This window comes from Perognathus longimembris, chromosome 13, assembly GCF_023159225.1.
Source record: "Perognathus longimembris pacificus isolate PPM17 chromosome 13, ASM2315922v1, whole genome shotgun sequence".
Lineage (NCBI taxonomy): Eukaryota > Metazoa > Chordata > Mammalia > Rodentia > Heteromyidae > Perognathus > Perognathus longimembris.
This window is the reverse complement of record NC_063173.1, coordinates 14274850-14299104: the sequence shown is the minus strand read 5'-3', so window position 1 is coordinate 14299104 and position 24255 is coordinate 14274850. Positions and strand designations below refer to the sequence as shown.

The following is a 24255-nucleotide window of genomic DNA, read 5'->3' as shown; positions in this document are numbered from 1 at the left end:
CGCTTGCTTTGGGAACACGTCAGGATATTCACAACCAGCCATGAGACAGCGCACAGAATTTCACATGTGGCAAATAGTCAGGTTTGGGATTTACTATTATAGGAAGTCTATTCATATCTGATTTTTTGCTTTTTCCCTTCACAGTTTTGGGAACAGTGACAGGGGCTTTTTCTTGACCTGGTTAGTGTAGCCGTGGTCTAGTTTAATACCTTTCAATAGTTAAACGTTAATCTCTCCCTGAGTCAGAACAGTCATTGCCTCCGTCAAGGATAGAGTGAACTAGAGGAAGACATGTTGTGATAAGTAGAGACATGGACTAATCTCACGGCATTTTCATGGCCAGCCTGACTGTCGCTGAGATGCCTCAGGCGGGCGTGAGAAAGGGATCCTCACCGTCTTGCCTAGCACACGATGACTTACTTCCTTCATCTAAATCTTCCCAGAGCTACTGCTTGACTCTCATAGCTTAAACTTGAGCTGCAAAGAACTTGAGTTATGTGTTTAATTTCCTTTCCTACATTTAGAGACTGCTGTACAACCATTCTGAACTAAAAAAAAAAAATCTCATCATTGTTGCTCTCTGCCAAGGGCAGAAAGTTATCCTGGAGGCTGAACTGTGCACTGGGAACAGGGGAGTTGAGCAGAAGGGCTGTTATGGGACCTTTCTGAGTCTGGGAATTTTCTCTTTTTCTGTGTTTTGTCTTTGTTGTTGAAGCTTTCTCAAAGCAGACTCAAGTTATAAAGGCTGTATTCTTGAAAACAGTGCAAAGACATGGGCAGGGTCCTGTCAGTCATACTGTATTGATTACTTGTGTGTCTCAGATGGACTATCTGGAGTTCTCTTTCTCAGTGCTGGACTTTCATTTTTTTTTCTGTTACATTTGGTATTATCCTATGCCCTTCCTAATATCTCTTTGTCTATATTCTTGACTTTTTTCTTGTAAAGGTGATGTATAGAGGGGTTACAGTTACATAAGTAAGGAAGTGAGTACAATTCTTGTCAAACATTGTTACCCCCTCCTTCATTTTCTCTACTTTCCCTCCCCACCGACTCCCCTCTCTCACTAGTTGTAAAGTTCATTTCCAACAGTGTCTTGTGAGGATCACTGTTGCATTGCTTCACTGTTTGTCAATTGTCTCACCATTTCTATGATTCCCCTTCCCATTTCCAAATCAGATAACCCTACATACAAGACAAGGGGTACGGTAATTAAAAACAAAAGTGTCAAGAAGGGGTAAACCAGAGGAAAAAAAAGAAAGAAAATATGTTTTTGGCTTTCCTCCATACTTTCATCCACCATTTTCGTAGACCACTGTGAAGAAGGAAATAAAGGGGACCTAGTCATGTCACAGGTGGGACTGAACCCCCTCCACCCAGTAGAGGCAGTGCAGTAGTGTCCGCTAGTGATTGGAAGAGGCCCTGCATCATTTCGGAAGCACATCTAGGATTCAGTTCAGCCTCTGTGGTAGGAAAATTCAGCGGAGCCCATTGGGCCATGAGGTGCATAGACGTCATTCAGGACTATCTCCATAGAAATCTCCTGTGTATTATGCCATTTCTGTCCCTAAAGTTCAGTCTCTCCTATGTCAAGTGATTATAATGCCTAGTTCCTTTGGGAACTATTATTTATTCACTTTTTGTTTACTCATATGTTTGCTTATTTCTTTAACCAGCAGTACTGACTACCAAGCAGACTGCAGGAACTTTTAGAGGTCTCCCTGGAACTATTGCCAATAAGTAAGGCATAAATCCTACTCTTCAAGGACTGAAGCACGGGGCTAGTTTTATAGTGCAAGGAGATCAGTATGGTGATGTTTCTGTAAAGGAATTACCATGTGGAAGAAAAGAAAGCATGTCTTATTGCTGTACAGAATGGAAGTACAATTTCATGACAGACATGGGCAGCCTCTACATGGATAGCTAGGTGTTGAGCAGCATATGGTCTTTGTTGATTGCTCTCTGCTTCAAGGACAGAGAATCAAATCCATTCTTGCTTTTTAGGTTCCTGAGAACAAGTCTCATCTGCCTTTCCTGTAAGGATTATAGAACATGTCCTTTTTTTTTTTTTTTAAATACCTAGTATTTAACATGCAGTTCTAGGTTTTTACTCTATACACATAAGCCACAGAACACAGAGAGGCAGGTTATGCTTAGGAACAGTGACTTTGCTTTTCTTCTTCACTAAGGGTGGTTTGACTTCAGCCTAAGAGCTCCACTGATGCTGCTGCTTGTAAAGCCGTGGGCACCTTCTACAAAAGCATAGCTGCCTTCTCAGCCAGAAAACCAGGAAATGGGCTGAAGCTTGCCACAGGAGTTTAGCTAAGAAAGAAGATCAACTTTCTCACTAGGTGGAAAGTTGAGCACTTAAAGGTGATTTTTCTGTCCCGATTATAAAGTCTCCTGGAACTCTCAGTAGAAATATCACTGGTACCTTAAGTTGACTCTAGAAAAAAAAGCAAAAACAAAAACTGGGAGATAGATGCCCACCAGCCATTTCAGATTTTATAGCTGTCATAGAGCTTTGGAACAGGAGTATAAATGTTGATTGTGAAGAAAGACACAAGAGCTGAGTAATTTCTGACTACCTTTGTATATGTGTACTCCCAGTACAGAACAATGCTGCTTTAGAGGATACAGACACAAATATATCCAGTTTCTAGTTTTTTATTTTAATGCTCTAGGGATGAATTACATGGGTAAGTTTAAATGAAGGACCTATATGTTTGTGCTTGGGGATGTTAATGGAGTGGTGGATGAGAACCTGCATTATCATAATATTATATAAGAGTCAGACATATTTGAAACACAGGACAGCTATAGAGGCAAAAAAAGAAATTTATGTCTTGTATTTAGTTATCTTTTATTAATGTTAGTAATAATGATAAACAATTTATAGGATAAGCTACATATGCAGACTTTGCATACCTAACTTAATTAACACTTTTTGACAAGATTGATATTGCTACTATGGCTTGGCTTGCTTGCTGGGATGGCTCTTTAGTACTTGAGCCAGGTCTCCAGTTCATCTTTTCTTGCTGGTTATTTTTGAATTTCATAGACTTTTCTGCCTGGGCTGGCTTTGATTCTTCGCATCTCAGCCTTCTGAGTAGCTAGGATGCTAGGTATGAGTCTCTAGGGCCCAGCAGAAACAATTTATTCTATTATTGGAGGAGAAATCAACGCTTGTAAAGTATAAGTAGCCTGTTAAAATTGTATTCATAGGACAAGAAATGGATAGAATTTATTTTTTTTTGGCCAGTCCTGGGACTTGAACTCAGGGCCTGCACACTGTCCCTGGCTTCTTTTTGCTCAAGGTTAGCACTCTGCCACTTGAGCCACAGTGCCATTTCTGGCCACTTTCTATATATGTGGTGCTGAGGAATTGGACCTGGGCTTCATGTATACAAGGCAAGCACTCTTGCCATTAGGCCATATTCCCAGGCCCAAGAAATGGATAGAATTTAAACCCAAGTCTGACCTCCAATTTATTGTAAAACATATGCCATGCTAACATTTCATAATCAACTTTAATGAGATATGACCTTATCTCTGGAAACAAAGCATTAAGACACTTAAAAGGTTTTTAAAGTAGTGGAAACTCACAAGTTAAGGATTATCACAAAATAGAATTTTCAGCATAATTAGTGTTGACATACCACAATTCTTCTGAAAGGGAAGAAAAACTCAGAGTGGATTCCAAAATTTGATGAATGAGAGGGATCAATTTACATAAAAGAGGAAGAAAATGAACACATAGGTGTCTGTAAAACAGGATGGTGGAGTCATACAATTCTGAGGAGTATGCAATGGTAAAACAAAGCATCTATGTGGGAATGTTTTAGTCTTAAGATAAGAAAACCACACAAGGATAATCTTTGAAAACCACATGCTTGTCCTAAAAGTATGATTTCTCTTCTCTGCATTGAAAATTCATGAAAGGATTGTAAACATGATGGTAGCATAAGAACATTTGAATGTTAGGAAGGACCTGTGACTTCAGGGTTGAAAGAGGGTTTGGAAGGGTCTCAGCACAGACAAAGAGACCTAATGAAGTAGTCCAAGTAAGAGCAAATGGAATATGAACTAAGCTTGTGACACTGGGGGTTGAGAAAAAGAAGTGACTGTGTGAGAAATTTTTTAAAAAGCCAGCAGGAGCTGATGAAAGAAATGACATACAAGAATAAGTAACGACAGTTATAAAGTTCCTAGGTCAAGCTGGGTAGGTAGATCACAGAAATTCTGACAAAAAGTAGATGAGAAGGTTTAGTTAGGTTATCCAGCCTTGAATATGTTGAGGAAACAAGTGGGAAAATTGACTTGTTTATTCAGAGAGATACTTGGCTCCAAAGATAAGTTCAGAATCAATGAAAGTGTACAAATAGTTGAAACCATGCGACTGGACAAAATCAATTCAGAGATAATGGATATACTAGAGAAGAGGAGAGTATAAGACCCTGAAATTAATCTGTAATGGGATGGCAAAGATAGCAGGCTGGTGCTACAGGATGAGCAGCTATGTCTTGAAAACTGAGGGAGGCTAGTTTCAAAAGTAACAGATTGACTTGCAATGTTCATTGATACCCAGAGAATCAATAAAGATAGCTCTTTTACATTGACAGTTCTAAACGATTGACCATCCTAAAGTGGTACTATTTAATCAAAGAGGAGATTTTTGTCTTCTTTATATCTAACTTTATTCTTCTGTGTTCCAGTTGAAGTCATGTGTTTCTCCTGATGAAGATGGTAGCCCTATTTGGACAACATGAAAATATATTAAGAATGGACAGATCACGAAACTGGTTTCATTTCCCTCTTTTCTGTCTAAGCTGTTGATAATGGCCCTTAGCAATTCCAGCTGGAGGCTACCCCAGCCTTGCTTTTTCTTAGTAGGTATTCCAGGTTTAGAGGAGAGTCAGCATTGGATAGCATTACCCCTGGGTGTCCTTTACTTCCTTGCTCTAATGGGCAATGTTACTATTCTCCTCATTATCTGGAATGACTCATCCTTGCACCAACCGATGTACATCTTTTTGGCCATGCTAGCTGCCATTGACTTGGTCCTGGCCTCCTCTACGGCACCCAAAGCCCTTGCGGTGCTCCTGGTGCATGCTCATGAGATTGGGTATGTCGTCTGCTTGATTCAGATGTTCTTCATCCATGCCTTCTCCTCCATGGAATCCGGTGTCCTTGTGGCCATGGCTCTGGATCGCTATGTGGCCATTTGCCGTCCTCTGCACCATTCCACCATCCTGCACGCAGGGGTCATAGGGCGCATGGGAATGGCGATCCTGGTGCGGGGTGTACTCCTCCTCATCCCTTTCCCCATCCTGTTGCAGCGCCTTGTCTTCTGCCGGGCCACTGTCATTGGCCATGCCTATTGTGAACACATGGCTGTGGTAAAGCTTGCCTGCTCAGAAACCACAGTGAACCGCGCTTATGGGCTTTCAGTAGCCTTGTTTGTGGTTGGGCTTGATGTCCTCGCCATTGGAATTTCCTACGCCCTCATTCTCCAGGCAGTGCTGAAGGTGCCAGGGGTGGAGGCCAGAGTGAAGGCCTTTAGCACGTGTGGCTCTCATGTTTGTGTTATCCTGATCTTCTATGTCCCCGGGATGTTCTCCTTCCTCACTCACCGCTTTGGCCATCGCGTCCCTCACCATGTGCACGTTCTTCTGGCCACACTGTATCTCCTTGTGCCACCCGCCCTCAATCCTCTTGTCTATGGGGTAAAGACTCAGCAGATCCGCCAGCGAGTGCTCAGGGTGTTCTCTGTCAAAGGGCTGAGCTAAGATCCGAATTGTTTTCTCCAGAAGCTCCTTCCATGTACACAGACAAGAGTCCAGGGCTCTGAGGATTATATTCATAGTCGCCATTCCATGATGAGTGGTCCTTCTAGTTGACTAAAATACCCACAGGTCTGTAGTCTACTAGGATGCATCTGGATAAGTGGATTTATGTGTGTTGTCTTCTTCATCTTTCCCCCATCCCCCCTCTAGTCCAAACAATTCTGCAATCTTTTTGTCAGGGGTTTTGGGGGATAAGAGACGTAGAGATACTGTGGATATGTTATTGTTTCTGCCCTTAAGCAGTAACTGATAATGTCATACCGTCTGGAATGGGGAAGGGTGGAGCCAACCTTTGAGTGGTTTTGTCTGTAGAGTGTCTTCAAAACCTCTAAGTTAGTAAAGTGATCTATAGACTACTGGACTCCTGTGTAGCAACAGCGTCTTCAAAGCAGAAAAGAAGGCAACAATATGAAAAAAATATCCTTCTGAAGTTATTGTAATATGTGTAATATTCATTTATTTTAAGCTAACAAAAGCAGAGAGATAGTTCATACAGCAGTCATAGGAATAATAATATAGGATCATATTTCCAAGAGAAAATTATATATGCACATATATATATTAAAAGCCCGATTTTACTTTTAAATTTATTTATATTTTTTGCTTAGGGTTAAAGAAGGAATAAGACCAAGTATTGGATATCTATAAGACAGTGTCTGTGTTTTATAAGTATTAGCAAAACAAAAGAAGCCAATTATTATTATCATGTATCAAAATCAGCAAAAGGTGCTAAGTTTGGGTAGCTTTAATAAGGGAAGTAGTAAATGTAGAAGTAATTATGTCTTCTGAAAATAGAGCACTGTCAATCAAATCTTGTATTCCTCTTGATAGCAGCTGGGTAAAAGCTTGTAAGAGGACCATCGTGGTTGATGTTGCAATCTGTTAGGTGGGTATTGTGGTAAGCTCTGGCTCACCTCTTTTGTGTTCCTAGAACATAACATATTTTTTTCAGTCCTTGAAGAATTTAAGGCATTGATATGCTGAAGTATGTTGCCCATGTGGTGAAAATACCCTATGATGGGAGTTTCTACAGTAGAAGTGATAGAGGGGTACTGAAGTTCCTATTCTCTCAATCGTCTTGGGCTGGGGGCTTGGCTTAAGTGGTAGAGAGTCTGCCTAGCAAGAACAGGCCCTCAGCTGAAAAACAAGTAGGTCTACTCTCCCCCCGCTTTTTTACTTCTATGAAACTGTTTAGTTTTTCCTTAGAGAGATTAAGTATTTCATCTTGGATTTATTTTCTTTTTTGGTGCCACTCCTGGGGTTTGCACTCAGAGCCTGGGCACTGTTTGGGGGATTTTGTGCTCAAGGGTAGTGCTCTACCATTTGAGCCATAGCTCCATGGATGGCTTTTTAGACATTAATTGGAGATCAGTCTCACAGACTTTCTTGCCTGGGATGACTTCAAACCACAATCTTTAGATCTTGGCCTCCTGAGTAGTTAGGATTAGAGGTATGAGCCATAGCTCCCAGCTTTTCATCTTTAGCTTATCTGCCCCATGTGGATGAGGTAGGAAGGATGGCGTGAGTTAGGCACTCTAATTGCAGGTGGACTTACACGTTTTGATCGTACTTGTTCCACGTTTGGGACTTCAACTCTGGTAAGTTGTCCTGATAAGCCTAGGCTGTGGTGTATGACATCTATTGGAAACTATCTTTCTTGACTGCAGAGGTATTTTGCGTGGATAGGCAATATAAAGAAATACTTTTCTATTTCCTATCAAGTATTCTGCTTGCTGAATGGTGGTGAGATCTGCAGCAGCTTTCTTCAACCATTAGATGGAAAGGTGAGTTGAAGGTGACAGAATCACAATATAGAAGAGCCTGTGTACCTGACACTCCTTTGGCCATCAACCTGCTTTAAACCTGAAGCAGAAGTAAATGTATGTCTGGATTAAGCCATTGTGTTTTGGGGAGTCTTTGTTGAAGCAGACTAACCTATAGCTTAAGAAATGTATAGGTGTTTTTGTTTTTGTTTTTGTTTTTGGCCAGTCCTGGGGCTTGGACTCAGGGCCTGAGCACTGTCCCTGGCTTCTTTTTGCTCAAGGCTAGCACTCTGCCACTTGAGTCACAGCGCCACTTCTGGCCATTTTCTGTATATGTGGTGCTGGGGAATCGAACCCAGGGCTTCAAGTATACGAGGCAAGCGCTCTTGCCACTAGGCCATATCCCCAGCCCAACACTTTTTTTTTTTTTTTGGCCAGTCCTGGGCCTTGGGTGTTTTTTTTTTTTTTTTTGGCCAGTCCTGGGCCTTGGACTCAGGGCCTGAGCACTGTCCCTGGCTTCTTCCCGCTCAAGGCTAGCACTCTGCCACTTGAGCCACAGCGCCGCTTCTGGCCGTTTTCCGTATATATGTGGTGCTGGGGAATCGAACCTAGGGCCTCGTGTATCCGAGGCAGGCACTCTTGCCACTAGGCCATATCCCCAGCCCTGGGTGTTTTTTTGGTCAGAACTTCCAAATGGGATATGTATTAACCAATAACTCATGCACAGAGTTCTCTGGAAAGTAATGATTGGGAAATATAGACAGGACTAGAGGTAAAGAGAGGATCAGGATTTACAAAGAACCTTGTCACTTTTCAGTGGCTTGACTGAAGCATCCCTTTTGAAATTTAATTTTGGCTGTCTGTTTGCTCTTGGGCTATCTCTGCCTGGATAGATTGTGTCCTTGACACTCACCTCCCAGAAAGAAATGAATAGGGCTGTGTTCCTATGTCCCCAGCAAGAACAGCTCATGTCCTGCTTTCCCACAGAGCTCTTATCTATTTGTTCTTCTCTCTGTATCTACTATGGCTGTACCCAGTCCTCCTGTGCGATAGAAAGAGATAGATTAACAACTAACAGCAGGATGATACAATGACATAAATACCAAACACATTTACCCAGGACACGGGTAGAATAAGTTTGTGCTTGTTTTCTAGTTCAAGTACCTTTTAGACAATGCAGAAGGCAGGTGGGCCAGCTAAGGCAACAAGGAAATGAAATGAATTGCTTATTACCTAATTAAATTGTCTAAAATTTGAAAATATTACCAGATAGATAGTTAAACACATTTCCAACTTTTCTCTTCAATATGCTTTTTTAAACCTGAAGTCTAAGTCTTCCTCAAACTTCTGTCACATTTGTCTTAAATTAAGCAACTGTGATATATATATAGCTCTTCCTATAATTACTGATTGATTCATTTGCATGCGTTTAGTTTTTTTTTATCAGAATGTCATGTAATGTGAGGAACACCAAATAATATGTGCTTTGCTTAGCCTCTGCCTCTGCCTTGATCTTAACCTTTCTTATGTAGACTCCCAATTTTTACTTATCTTTTTGATGCTGGTACTGGGACTTGAACTCAGAGACTTGCTTAGCTCTTTTGCTCAAAGCTGGCACTCTACCACTTGAGCCATACCTCCACATTGTCTTTTGTTGGTTAATTGAAGAAAAGAGTCTTGCAGACTTTTCTACCCAGACTTTTCTTTGAACTTGATCCCTCACATCTCTATGTCCTGAGTAGCTAGGATCGCAAATATGAGTCGTTGTTGCTGACTTACCTTTAAACTTTATATGTGAAATGCACTAACTGTCACATGTTACTTCAGGATCAGTTTTCAAGTATCCTTAGAAGGATATTGACAATTGTCAGACATCAACTCTACCAAGCCATTAACTGACTCCTACCATCCCTGTCTCCCCTTGATGGTTTTCCTTGTATAGCTTAGTTACATGGCCTATCATTTAATGACATCCTTGAGAAGGAAGGCAATTTCTCAAGCCCTCTGTCTCTGTCTCTCTGTCTCTTTCCCTCTCTGTATGTGTGTATAACTATGGGAGCATAGTTATTGAATAACCCACAAATCATTTTTTTTCAAATTTTTATTACCAAACTGATATACAGAGAGGTTACAGTTTCATACGTTAGGCATTGGATACATTTCTTGTACTGTTTGTTACCCTGTCCCTCATACCCCCCTCCCTCCTCCCCCTTTCCCTTTCCCCCCCTGAGGTGTCAGTTCACTTTCACCAAACAGTTTTGCAAGTATTGCTTTTGTAGTTGTTTGTCTTTTTTTACCCGGTGTCTCTCAATTTTGGTATTCCCTTTCAATTTCCTACTTCTAATACCAGTATACATGGTTTCCAAAATACTCAGATAAGATTACAGAAATAGTGTAGGTACAACCACAGGAAGGTGATACAAGAACATCATCAATAATAGAAGCTACAGATACACATGGGATGTTGAAAGTAGTTACAACTGTGATATAACAATCGTTTCCATAACATGGAGTTCATTTCACTTAGCATCATCTTACCCACAAATAATTTTTGTCTTCTCTGTAAGAATGTAAAATTTACTTAATTAAGATCCTATAATTAACACATGGTAGTCTTAGTGGCTAGAACATTTCAGGTAGTCTAACCAGAACACAGTTCAAACAAGTATTTTGTGGTTGGCATACATCAGAATATCTTATCTATTCTAGATTCTTGGTATTAGTCAGCTAGTACTCAAGTCCAGTTTCAGAACCCCAAGATTACTTTTTATTCTTGAAACTTATGTTCACATATGCACTTGCACGTGCCATAGTATCTAAGAGGAGTCTGTTCTCTCTTCCCTCCCTCCCTCCCTCGCTCCCTCCCTCCCTCCCTTCCTCCCTCCCTCCCCCCCTCTCTCTCATACCAAATTTCTCCCCCTCACTCCTGGTGTGAAATGTTAAGTAATGAAGAAATGAGCACTGACAATTGGAGCCTGGGTGATGACAGAGGGGTGTCTCACCGATTCCCTGTGGCATAGTCAAGCCTAGTGCAGGGGGTGGAAGCAGCTGGATACCCACACAGAGGTTCTAGACAGGCCAGGGTCGCCCACACACAGGAGAGAGTGATAAGGTGCAGGGAGGATAGCTCAAGGAGCTAAGTCTTAAATGGCAGCTACACCACCATCCCGAGGTTTCCACATAAAAACATCTTCTTTGAACACTAGGTAGAATGAAAAAGCACCCATTGAAGACATTTTAAATGGGAAGAGTACGAGAATACTGTCACTTTAACTGAGAAAGTCTAGGAAAGGTCACTTCGCTCCTGCAGGTCCATCACGTTCCAGTGGGGCTGGAAGAGATTGTGTTCCCAGCATTAGGAGGGGGAGGGGAATGGCTTTCCCGCAGGCCCTCCCCTCCCTCTCTTTCTGGTTGAGCCCCTTTGAAGAGGAACAGACTTGAGGAATTGAGAGCCTTTTGAGGAAGAAAATCTAATGTCACTGAACACTGTTGTTCAGTATCACAGCAAACTTCTATCAGGATTCAGGGAGAGGGAAGAGTAACAATCCCTGTAATTAAGCTGGAGTTAACAGGAAGACCATGAGGACAGCAGGGACAAACTAGGAGAGAGCAAGGGAAGGGGGGACATCGTCCAAAAAGAAATGCACGCTTTACTTGACTTTTGTAACTGTAATGGCTCTGTACATCACCTTTATAATAACAATAAAGAAAAGAAGAAAAGGAAAGGAAGTCTATTTTGGTGGTCAGTGGTCAAAAGAAAAGCACTCAAAGATATTTGCAGGAACATTACTTTTGCCCACATCTGTATTTTGTCAGCTTGATACTTCATTGTGATTCGGGATATATCCTAAACTTAGATTTGTTACCAAATGAGGGTTGTGACCTCAGAGACCTTGCATGGGATACCAAGGTCGAGCAGCCACAGAACCCAAACAATGCCCATTGTCCCCGGGAGTTAGCAAATTCTCCATGATTAGCACGACGACAGTGCCTCCTTGTGTTTATCAGTAGGAATAGCAAGCCTGGCATTCTCAACTTTTGCTAAGTTTTTGAAAGAGGACCTACAAGGGTGTTTCAAAAACTCAGAGGCATTTACTTATACGTTTAAAAGATAAATCCAGCTTTAAGGGGGAAAGCTCAAATATTGTAATTTCATAGAAAGACAAAGTCAAAGTTAAACAAAGTAAACACCCGGAAACTGGTACTTGAAAGTGCTGGAAGAGGTCAAGAGGAAAAGGGAAAATGAATGAACAGTGGAGAGGGAGAAGGCAGTTAAGAATTTGATGTATAGGGAGAAGATCTTTACCGGCCATTCAACGGACAAAGGCCTCATCTCTAAAATATATGCAGAACTAAAAAATTACCTTCTTCCAAAACAAAACCGCAAAGAACCAATAGCCCCCTCATCAAGTGGGCTAAAGACTTACAAAGAGACTTCTCTGATGAGGAAATGAGAATGGCCAAGAGACATATGAAAAAGCGCTCTACATCACTGGCCATAAAAGAAATGCAAATCAAAACAACATTGAGATTCCATCTCACCCCAGTAAGAATGTCATATATCAAGAAAACTAACAATAACAGTTGTTGGAGGGGATGTGGCCAAAAGGGAACCCTACTTCATTGTTGGTGGGAATGTAAATTGGTTCAGCCACTCTGGAAAGCAGTATGGAGATTCCTCAGAAAGCTAAATATAGAACTCCCCTATGACCCAGCAGCCCCACTTTTGGGTATCTATCCAAAAGACCACAAACAAAATCATAGTAATGCCACCAGCACAACAATGTTCATCGCAGCACAATTTGTCATAGCGAGAATCTGGAACCAACCCAGATGCCCCTCAGTAGACGAATGGATCAGGAAAATGTGGTACATATACACAATGGAATTTTATGTCTCTATCAGAAAGAATGACATGGCCCCATTTGTAAGGAAATGGAAGGACTTGGAAAAAATTATACTAAGTGAAGTGAGCCAGACCCAAAGAAACATGGACTCTATGGTCTCCCTTATTGGGAATAATTAGTACAGGTTTAGGCAAGTCATAGCAGAGCATCACAAGAGCCCAATAGCTATACCCTTGTGAACACCTAAGATGATGCTAAGTGAAATGAACTCCATGTTATGGAAATGATTGTTATATCACAGTTGTGACTACTTTCAACATCCCATGTGTATCTGTAGTTTCTATTATTGATGATGTTCTTGTATCACCTTCTTGTGATTGTACCTACACTATCTCTGTAATCTTATCTGAGTATATTGGAAACCATGTATACTGGTATTAGAAGTAGGAAATTGAAAGGGAATACCAAAATTGAGAGACACAGGGTAAAAAAAGAGAAATAACTACAAAAGCAATACTTGCAAAACTGTTTGGTGTAAGTGAACTGAACACCTGGTGGGGGGGGGAAGGGAAAGGGGGAGGAGGAAGGGGGGTATGAGGGACAAGGTAACAAACAGTACAAGAAATGTATCCAATGCCTAATGTATGAAACTGTAACCTCTCTGTACATCAGTTTGATAATAAAAATTTGAAAAAAATAAAAAAAATTAAAAAAAAAGAATTTGATGTATAGCCTACAAAATTATGAAGAGTGAGGGAAGGGGTGGGCAGAGGAGGGATGGCTAAGAATGCTGAAAAGGGTGATATTGATCAAGATGAATTGTATTCATAAACTGGTTGGTTAAATGGCAATTCCTTTGTACAACTATTTGAAGGTAATAAAAATGTAAAAATAAAAGCAAATTCTGAGGCATTTCTAATACTCAGCGATAAGAGGTAGCAAGCAGCTTCATGAAAATATGCACTTCCTGCTTCTAGAGCCTATGGGATTTCAGTGATTAATGAACAAAAGGGATATAAATGTTCACACTTATTTTATTTTTGTTACATTTAAAAGTCAGTGTCAAATCAATGACATAAATCAATCTCACTACAGTGAGAATGGTTATCACTAAGTGCTGGCAGGCATATAGGGGAAAAGAAACCTCATTATACTATTAGTGGGAATGTACATTAGTGCAACCACTATGGAACACAGTTTGGAGATTCCTAAAAAAACAATCTAAAAACAGATATGATAGATTACTTAGACATTTATCCAAAAGATTACAATTCAAGACACAGAAAAGACACTTGCGTATTCATATTCATTCTTTCTTCAGGAAGAATAATATGTCATTTGCAGGGAAATGGATAGACCTTGAAAACATTATGTTAAGTGAAATAAGTCAGGCCTAGAAAGACAAAGGCTACATGTTTTTCACATGTGGAAGTTAGATCTACATCATAAACATACATGAAAACATATGGGGCTATATTCATTTATACCAAAACAAATGGATTAAAGTCTGGTATACACAGAGGAGGATTCTGATGATAAAACACCTTTGAACAACTAATTTATAGTTAAACAAAATGAAATGCCAAGAAGCTGACATATGTGTTGTCATGAGATGGGGGAGGCAAAAAGGAGCAGGCAGATAAAGAGAGAGAGCATAGGTAAATGCAATCATATTCATTACACATGTGTGAAAATGGAATGGAACTAGGTAACGAGAGGATGGGTGGGGTTGGGAGTGATGGGGAGAATGAGGGACAGGGTGATATGAAGATATACTGTCCATAAACTGACCTATAGAATTGGAACCCCTTTGTACAACTATTTAAAGATAATAAAAAATAATCCAAATGGATTTCTCATCTGTTTGTATCAGGCCAGTTCCATGTACCTGAAATCATTCTCAAAGGATTTTCTTTGACATAATATCAAAATTTTTCTTTTCTTTTTTTCCTATCCACATGCCATTTTTTTTTTTTTTTGGCCAGTCCTGGGCCTTAGACTCAGGGCCTGAGTACTGTCCCTGGCTTCCTTTTTGCTCAAGGCCAGCACTCTGCCACTTGAGCCACAGCGCCACTTCTGGCCGTTTTCTGTATATGTGGTGCTGGGGGATCGAACCCAGGGCCTCATGTATACAAGGCAAGCTCTCTCGCCACTAGGCCATATCCCCAGCCATGCCATTCTTTTTTAAATATTGTTTATCTTAAAGCTTCTGGCAAATATGAGGCCCTGAGTTTGATCCCTAGCACTACACTTATTGTATGTATAAAACGTACAATGTGATGTTTTAGTATCGATATGTATAGTGGACTGAATCCCACAGTTTAGCTCACTAATGTATCCATTTCTTTACACAATTACCTTTTTGTGGTGAGAATACTTAAGATTTAATGTCATATGACATTTCAACTGTACAAATACGCTATCTGCATAATGATCTCTTGTATTTGTTCATCCTTGCCCTAAACATTTTTTTATTGTTATTATACAGGTGATATACAGAGGAGTTTCAGTTATATGTCAGTTAAAGCGTACATTTCTTTTTGGAAAATGCCACTCTTTCCCTCACTCTCTCCTGGTTTTTCCATCTCATCCCCACCCACAAGTTGTACAGTTCATTTTCAACTTAACGAGTACATTTGTTCACCCTTTGTCCCTCCCTTTATGTGCTCCCCTTTATACTCCCAAAGACATGTGTAAATGAACAAACAGAACAAAATTAAAAGAAAACTGAAACCTCAATGAAGGGGGAAAAAACCCTCTTGTTTCTGATTCCTAGAGTTCATTTTGATAAATATCATGTTGTATGATCAGATCCACATAGACATTGTCTTTCTGTTCCTTTCCTAACCATATCCTCCTTTGGTCTCTCTGTGTGTGAATGCCTAGAGACCTGTATAATTATGATGTCTTGGTGTATTTTAGGTCTAGCTTAGGCATATGAGAGAAAACATGCACTTGTTTGTCTCTCTGAGTTCAGTTTAATATGGTTTGTTCTAGGTCTATCCATTTCCCTGCAAATGACAGCATATTATTCTTTCTAATGGCTGTGTAAAATTCCATTGTATACAGGCAGGTAATCTCATTATTTGGATCCACTCATCTATGGTAGGGCAAATGTGTTGTTTTCACAACTTGGCTATTGTGAATAGTGCAGCAGTGTTGTTTATCTGAACTGAAGCTTTGTACCCTTTGACACCCATTGTACCCTTTGTACCCATTTCCTCAACTCTCCAGCCCTTGGCAACCACTGTTGTACCCTCTGCTTCTATGAATTCAGTGGTTTCAGATTATACACATACAGTGTGTCTGTGTGCTACGTTTCTTCCCACATTTTGTTTATTTCAGCTTGCAAATTGTTCTTTTCATTATTGAGACTCCCCAGTGCTGTTGTCCCCCTCCCCCCCACCTTCGTTTTGCTCCCATTACTGAATTAGGCCTTTTATAGTCTACTCTCCTGGGAAATGGGCCACAGGCTCCAGGCTAAGAAGAGCAGTAGGGAAGGGTAAGTCACAGTGGAGCATCCAACACTAGACACATCCGGCATCTAGAACCATTAGCAGTATACAGCCTTCTGCAGTGGTGAGTCTCAGCATGGAGCCAGGGAAAATGTGGGAAGGAGACTCTGAGAAATGAGGGGAAATCCTGGAGCTTGGAATAGAGAAGGAAAGTAGAACTCCTAGTAGGATGAGGAGCCTGCCATGAGTCTCACCATTCTGATCCAGGATTCTGATTTCCCTCAGAGTTGTGGCCGAGTCTTCTGTGACTTGTAGACCCCACAACTTCCACAGGCTTAGACCTGTACACACACCACAAAAAAAAGAAAACAAAGCTCTGTTCCTGGCTGGGTCAAAAGTCTTCCTTTTGAAATCCCTGAGTCTCAATTCACCTGTGAAGCAAGGTGACTGCTCTGGTTTCGAGTCAATCATAGCTGGGCTGGAACTTTTGCATCTTTGATGGTCCTTTTGATTCGCTTGTTGCTTGTCGGGTCTTTTTGAATGTCAGTCGCCACACTTTCTGTACCTTGACGTCCAGACCCAGGAATCACAGCAGAGGGTATTGGTGAGTATGAACTGATGAGATGGGATAGTGAGGGACATAACATAGCCAGTTCCCAAAAACCTTCCAAGCAAAGGTTTCTTAATATCCATGATCACTATAGGTCACTATGCAAAATTATAAGGGCTGTTTTAATTATAGTAGTCTCCTCCTAGTGGAGAGGATGCTTGAGAACACTGACAGTACTGATAGCAGAAGGATTTCAGAATACATGGATCCCAATTTTACTTGCTAGGTAAATGGGTTCCTAGATAGTTTTGCCTAAAACTCACCATTTAACCAGCTTGGATTCTACATTTGAGTAAGCTTCACTATTCAGATTACTTTCCTTAAAGTTACCCAGTTCAAATTCTCGGAGGTCACTTGTGAAACAGTTATGGTCTCTACAAAGTTTGAGGTTCTTCATCTCTACTAGGGATGATTTTCAAAGATATGAAGATAATTCTAAAGAAAACAATCAAATATGTTGGGTGGTAAGGAAGTGTGAACAAATGTATTAACTGAAACTGAAATGGCAGATTTAAGAGAGAACCTAAATAGAGTAATTTCTTAGAAAGGCAAAGTCAAAGTTCAACAAAATAAATACCAGGAAGTGAGAACTTGAAACGAGTTGGGTAGGGCCAAGGGAAAGGGGTAGGTGAATGAAGAGGAGAAGAGAGGGAGGGAACAGTCAAGAATTCAAAATATATCCTACACAATTGACAAGAGTGAGGAAGAGATGGGGAGGGGAGGGATAGGTGAGCTATTGAAAGAGATAACATTAATCGAGGCATTGTATTTATAAATTGGGTTGTGAAATGGAAACCCCCCTTGTGCAACTACTTAAAGAGAATAAAAAGAACACAATCTTAAAGTAGATATTGGAAAAGAAAAAGAGTTGGGTTTAGGATTAGGAGATGGCTTGAAAACAATGCTAGCTTCTGTCTTCTACTGAACACATAACTAGTTTTGTAAAATGCCTTCTATTTACAAATATATACTTTCATCCTGCATATAGAAAACTACATGTTTAATAGGATCCCTCCCTCCCTCTCTCCCTCCCTCCCTTCTTTCCTTCCTTCCTTCTCCTTATTCCTTCCTCCCTCTTATTCCTTCCTTCTTTCTTTCCTTCCTTCCTTCCTTCCTCCCTTCCTTCCTTCCTTCCTTCCTTCCTTCCTTCCTTCCTTCCTTCTTTCCTTCTTTCCTTCCTTCCTTCCTTCCTTCCTTCCTTCCTTCCTTCCTTCCTCCCTCCCTCCCTCCCCCTCCCCTCCCTCCCATCCCTTCTCTCTCCTTCTTTCCCACTTCCCAGTCATTGAGACACTGCTGACATTTGAGTGACCGTCTCCTCCCACCTTCCATCTCTTCCTTCTTCCCACTTCTCTTCCTACTCTATTTCTTTCCTTCTTCTTTTAGCAGATCTGAGGGTTGAACACAGGTCCTCATCCTTCTTAGGAAAGTACTCTACCACTTGAGCAATTTCTCTAACCCTTTTGTTTTGATTATTTTTCTTCCAGACATGGTCTCACATATTTTGTCTGGTGCTAGCGTTGGACCACAATCCTCATATGATGGACACTTGCATACCCAAGATTGCAAATGTGAGCCATTGTGCCAGTGTGTGTTTTCCTTTGTTCGGGCTGCTTTGAGCTATGCTCTTCCTATCTCCTTCTCCCAAATAGCTGGGATTACAAGCATTAGTCACCATGCCCAGTTTTTCTTCTTTTCCCACCACTGTCTCTAATTTTTTAGTACAATTTTCATTCTTTCTGTCATGAAAGCTCTACTTCCACCACATCCAAGCAGTGATCTTAGAGAATTGACTTGATTCCTCATATGTCTATCTACCCCATAATGAAGCCCACTGAAAATACCTGTAAAAGGCTTTGGGACAAGAGAGGAGTTAAAAAATAGTAAAGTGAATTTGTTCAAGAAATGACTATGAACCAACTATGTTATGTACATGTATATAAATATGACCATGTCACCTTTGTACAATCTATGCTCATACAAGTAAAAGTTTTAAAACTCCAAAAATAATGCCGATTATTTTTTTGACTTAAGATGATTTGACTTATAACTTTTTGAATTTCTGATGGTGCAACAGTAATACGAATGAATGCCATAGAAATAATGGTTGCGCATTCAAATTTTGGTCTTTGGGGGGCCTGGGCTGTTGTGGTGGGATACTCCTTTGAGATGCTGAGACGCGACGGTGACTGCAGCTCCACCAGAGCCCTGAACACCAGGTAAGCAACCGATACCTCACCTGTGCAGCACTCTGTTGCTGAATAGTTGGCGGTTTTATGCAAATGACGTGTGTTCTCACTTTTACAATGTTTTCAGTTGAAGATGTTCATCATTGTGAAGCCCCATAGGAAGTCAGGGTATACCTATGTTAAATCCTTATTTACACACACACACACACACACACACACACACACACGTAAAATGTCTTTTTTATTGATGTGTATGAATTTCTCGTAGCAAGAGCCCTCATTATGAGATCTTTTCCATACAATACACTTTGATCATATTACCCTTACATTACTCCCTTCCCCCTTTTCTTACTAGTTCCATTTTCTTACTAGTTCCTGCTCTAGTCTCATGATATTGTTTGTATTTCCATTGCCACCCCTTCTTCCCACTAAGGAAATCAGTGTGGAAGATCTTCAAAAAAATTAAACCAAAATAGGACTTTCATCTGATCAAGTCATACTCCTTCTGAGTAGGCAACTGAAGAATCAAAGTCACCTTACCACCAGATAGCCACAGACTCACATACAGTGTGACTCTATTCACAATAGCCAAAGTATGGAATCCGCCTTGATGCTGGCCAACCATTGAATGGACAAATGTGGTTTCAGTGTCTGAAATGAAGTTCTTCTGTCTTACACCTAGAAATGTTTGTTTTCCATGTAATCACTCTTTATTTAAAATGTCATCTTGATTTGCTTCAAAGAGTTTCCCCTTGCTTACCATTACTCCCATGTTGAGGTTTGTCTTCTGCATTTTCGTACACATTCCCTGGGGAATTGGTCCCGTGCACCAGGTTCAGGCACCCTAAAATGGCCTTAGCCACTGGGGGCATTTGGGAAGGAAGGGGCAGAGAGGAGCTCAGGACATAGAAATAGCCTTTGAGGCCTCTGATGGGCTGGACTAGAGATGCAAAAGCCAAGTGGCTATTACAGTACAGCCATGCTCAGCTTCTAGGTCTAGTTCAGGACTCAGAAAGCTTTGAGGAAAGGAATGATGGGGCATGTAGGTTGTTCTATATAAGCAGGAAGAAGAATCTGTGGTAGGAGGACATCAGGTCTAGTGTTTCTGATTTAGATCTTGCCCATTTCCCCAAATTGGGTGCATTTCTGCTTCTCTATTAAGGCAGACTTTTGAAGAGATTTTAGGGTGAGAGTTTTAAAATTATATCTGCATCCATCTATGCCTTCATCATTGGTGATGATAGCTGGGAACCAAGTGACCATTAAGGTGTTCATGTTCGCCATTGCAATTCAGACTACTTAGAGAAGTCCACCCTGGAGGCACAAGCTGAGCTGAAGCCAGTAACCTCAGCTGCTGTGGCGATCCTCAGTCCACCGCCCTTCCCTCTTAGTGTTCCTTTGTTTGTCTGGCTGTGGTAGAACACCCTTTTCATTGCTCAAGCTGTTGAAACTCCCTGAAGACTGAATACTGGCTATTGAGCTTTTATTTTTTCCTTTGATTTATCAATGTAGGATAAAGAGCTTACTATGTATCTGGAAACAATGCAGATGGGGTTGTAGAAATAGACTTATGTGTTAAAGGCAATGGGAATCTGGCCAAAGGTAAGTCTGATTTACAAGATACATAGGCTTTTATTTGGATTGATGTATGAAGTTGTGGTGATTTTCTAATTCAATTCTATCTCCCTTCTCGTACATTTTTTTTTATATTTGCAGGCTTCAAATATTTTATTAACTTGGGTCATTGAACAATTTTTATTTCCAAAATTCCCATTTGAATTTTTAAGAGTTCTATATCTTTTTTTTTAATATATATATATTTTATTATCAAACTGAATTACAGAGAGGTTACAGTTTCATACATTAGGCATTGGATACATTTCTTTTTTTTTTTTTTTGCCAGTCCTGGGCCTTGGACTTAGGGCCTGAGCACTGTCCCTGGCTTCTCTTTACTCAAGGCTAGCACTCTACCACTTGAGCCACAGCACCACTTCTGACCATTTTCTACATATATGGTGCTGGGGAATTGAACCCAGGGCTTCATGTATACGAGGCAAACACTCTTGCCACTAGGCCATATTCCCAGCCCCCGGATACATTTCTTGTACTGTTTGTTACCTCGTCCCTCATTCCCCCCTTCCCCCTCTCCCTTTCCCTTCCCCCCTCCCCCCCATGAGTTGTTCAGTTGTTCAGTTCATTTTCATCAAACAGTTTGTAAGTATTGCGTTTGTAGTTGTTTGTCTTTTTTTACCCTGTGTCTCTCGATTTTGGTATTCCCTTCCAATTTCCTGGTTCTAATACCAGTATACCCAGTTTCCAATGTACTCAGATAAGATACAGAGATAGTGTAGGTACAACCACAGGAAGATGATACAGGAATATCATCAATAATAGAGGCTACAGTTACATATGGCACGTTGAAAGTAGTTACAACTGTGATATAACAATAGTTTCCATAACATGAAGTTCATTTCACTTAGCATTATCTTATGTGTTCATAAGGGTATAGCTATTGGACTCCTGTGATCCTCTGCTGTGACTTGCCTAAACCTGTGCTAATTATTCCCAATAAGGGAGGCCATAGAGTCCATGTTTCTTTGGGTCTGGCTCACTTCACTTAGTATAACTTTTTCCAAGTCCTTCCATTTCCTTACAAATGGAACAATGTCATTCTTTCTGATAGAGGCATAAAATTCCATTGTGTATATGTACCACATTTTCCTGATCCACTCATCTACTGAGGGGCATCTGGGTTGGTTCCAGATTCTCGCTATGACAAATTGTGCTGCCATGAACATTGTTGTGCTGGTGGCTTTAGTGTGATTTTGTTTGTGGTCTTTTGGATAAATACCCAAAAGTGGGGCTGCTGGGTCATAGGGGAGCTCTATGTTTAGCCTGCTGAGGAATCTCCATATTGCTTGCCAGAGTGGCTGAACCAGTTTACATTCCTACCAGCAATGAAGTAGGGTTGCCTTTTGGCCACATCCCCTCCAACAGTTGTTATTGTTAGTTTTCTTGATATAGGACATTCTTACTGGGCTGAGATGGAATCTCAATGTTGTTTTGATTTGCATTTCTTTTATGGCCAGTGATGTAGAGCATTTTTTCATATGTCTCTTGGTCATTTCCTCATCAGAGAAGTCTCTTTTTAAATCTCTAGCCCACTTGATGAGCGGGCTATTGGTTCTTTGCGGTTTTGTTTTGGAGGAAGGTAATTTTTTTAGTTCTGCATATATTTTAGATATGAGGCCTTTGTTTGTTGAATGGCCGGTAAAGATCTTCTCCCAATCTGTGGGCTTTCTGTTTATCTTGCGAGCTATGTCCTTTGCCCTGCAGAAGCTCTGCAGTTTGATGCAGTCCCATTTGTCCAACCTTTCTTTGATTTGTAGCCTTTCTGGGTCTTTGTTGAGGAAGTTCCGTCCTGTGCCAAGGAGGCCAAGTGTTTCTCCTACTCCTTCCTTTAGTGTTTTCAGGGTGTCTGTTTTGATTTTGAGGTCTTTGATCCATTTGGAATTGATTTTGGTGCAGGGTGATATATAAGGATCTAGTTTTAGTTTGTTGCATGTGTTGAACCAGTTTTGCCAGCACCATTTGTTAATGAGGCTATCTTTCTTCCAGACTATTGTTTTAGCTCCTTTATCAAAGATTAAGTAGGCATAGTTCTGTGGGTTCATTTCTGGGTCTTCAATTCTGTTCCATTGGTCTTCAGGCCTGTTCCGGTGCCAATACCAAGCTGTTTTGATTACTATAGCTTTATAATACAGCTTGAAGTTGGGGATTGTAATTCCTCCAGCACCGTTCTTTCTGCTTAGGATTGTTTTTGCTATTCTAGGTCTTTTATTGTTCCATATGAATTTCAGGATTGCTTCCTCTATTTCATTAAAAAATGGTGTTGGAATATTAATGGGTATTGCATTGAATTTGTAGATTGCCTTTGGCAATATTGCCATTTTGATTATATTCCTTCTCACACTTTTTTTGTGGTACTTAGGTTTGAATTCAGGTTTTGCTCTACCACTTGAGCCACTGCTATGGTTATTCTAAGATGGGCTCTTGCTTTATTGCCCAGGCTTGCCTGGATGGTAATCCTTCTATGGCAAGCAAGCCATATCATACCCAGCTTCTTCTGTTGATGGGTCTTGTAAACGCTTCCCCCATATACAACATATTATATTATATATCCATATTATGTATCACATATAAACTCCCCCATATATAATAAATACTTATAATAATATTTACATCTTATATATCAGCTATATAACAGTAGGTAAAATAGAAGGGCAGTTTTGTTCCCAAATATGCCTCTATTCATATTACTTCTCACCTTTGAGAAACTAGCTTCTGCTTTCTAATCAAAGGAAAGGGAGCCAACACCAAGGGGCTCTAGCACTCACTAGAACTACTTTATTGTTTTAAAATGCCTGAGCATTAAAACAATACTCAGAGTTAAGCTTTAATTGTTTACAACTAGTTCTGATATCTCAGGCCAGGAATCCACAGCAAGCCATTCAGTCTGCATCTGTGAGTGATGGACACTTCATGTGAAGTCAGTCAGTGCTATTTGTCACTCAGGAAGTAGTACTGTTGGAGTAAAAATTGCTGAATCTTGAAATTGCTTGTTCTTATTTCACCTGCTTGTCAAGGACATAAGGAGACTCTTGTCACAAAAGTCAGATTTTTAGAAATCATCCTGGGTTTTCTTTCCTCTGCAAATGGTATGAACTCTAATGAGGCCTGCGAATACCATCTGGTAATGCAGCTTTGGCCTGATTTCTCCTTTGCTTGTGATACAGTCTTTTTTTTTTTTTTTTTTTGGCCAGTCCTGGGCCTTGGACTCAGGGCCTGAGCACTGTCCCTGGCTTCTTCCCGCTCAAGGCTAGCACTCTGCCACTTGAGCCACAGCGCCGCTTCTGGCCGTTTTCTGTATATGTGGTGCTGGGGAATTGAACCTAGGGCCTCGTGTATCTGAGGCAGGCACTCTTGCCACTAGGCTATATCCCCAGCCCCTGATACAGTCTTTTGGAAGAAGCATCGAGACAAACATTAATGTGGGGCCTATGAATGATCTAAAAAGGTCTGCCTAAATACTTTCATTTATAGAGTCAAAGAAAGCTAATGGCTGAGAGCTTCAGACCTCATTGTTGCAAGTCACTTTTCTACCACTGCTATTTTAACCAAAGACTTTACTCACTTTTGACTTTGTTTCTTTGCCTGTATAATTGGAATAACAATGAACTTCTCTTGTAATATACAATGTGTATAGACACACACGCACACTTTGATATAACATATCAATGAAATTGGGCCTAAATCAGTTAAGAGGCAGCATAAACCAAAATGATCCCAGGCAAACCAGAAAATATTGTCTTTGAGTTAATCCTACTTAGGACTTTCCACAAAATGGATAGGCAGGTGCATAACTACAAAGCATGTAGAATGGTGCTAGAGAGTAAACGACTACTATGTTCTAAGGATTCTTTGAAAAATGAATTATTTCCCCATGGCTATTTTCATTATGTGGATATGTTTATTTTGCTGTTGTCCCCC

At 40.6% G+C, this 24255-nt stretch overlaps 1 protein-coding gene across 1 annotated transcript; it reads left to right on the top strand.

The window, feature by feature from the left end:
* The first annotated feature begins 4803 nt into the window (after positions 1–4803).
* On the top strand, positions 4804–5787 carry LOC125362402 (olfactory receptor 52L1). The gene has a single exon (XM_048361252.1). It carries the CDS (start codon positions 4837–4839, stop codon positions 5785–5787), a length of 951 nt encoding a protein of 316 aa, XP_048217209.1. The 5' UTR covers positions 4804–4836.
* Positions 5788–24255: the final 18468 nt, after the last annotated feature.

Excerpts from the sequence above, each read along its gene's own strand:
- LOC125362402 (XM_048361252.1), top strand. The coding sequence starts at position 4,837 with ATGGCCCTTAGCAATTCCAGCTGGAGGCTACCCCAGCCTTGCTTTTTC.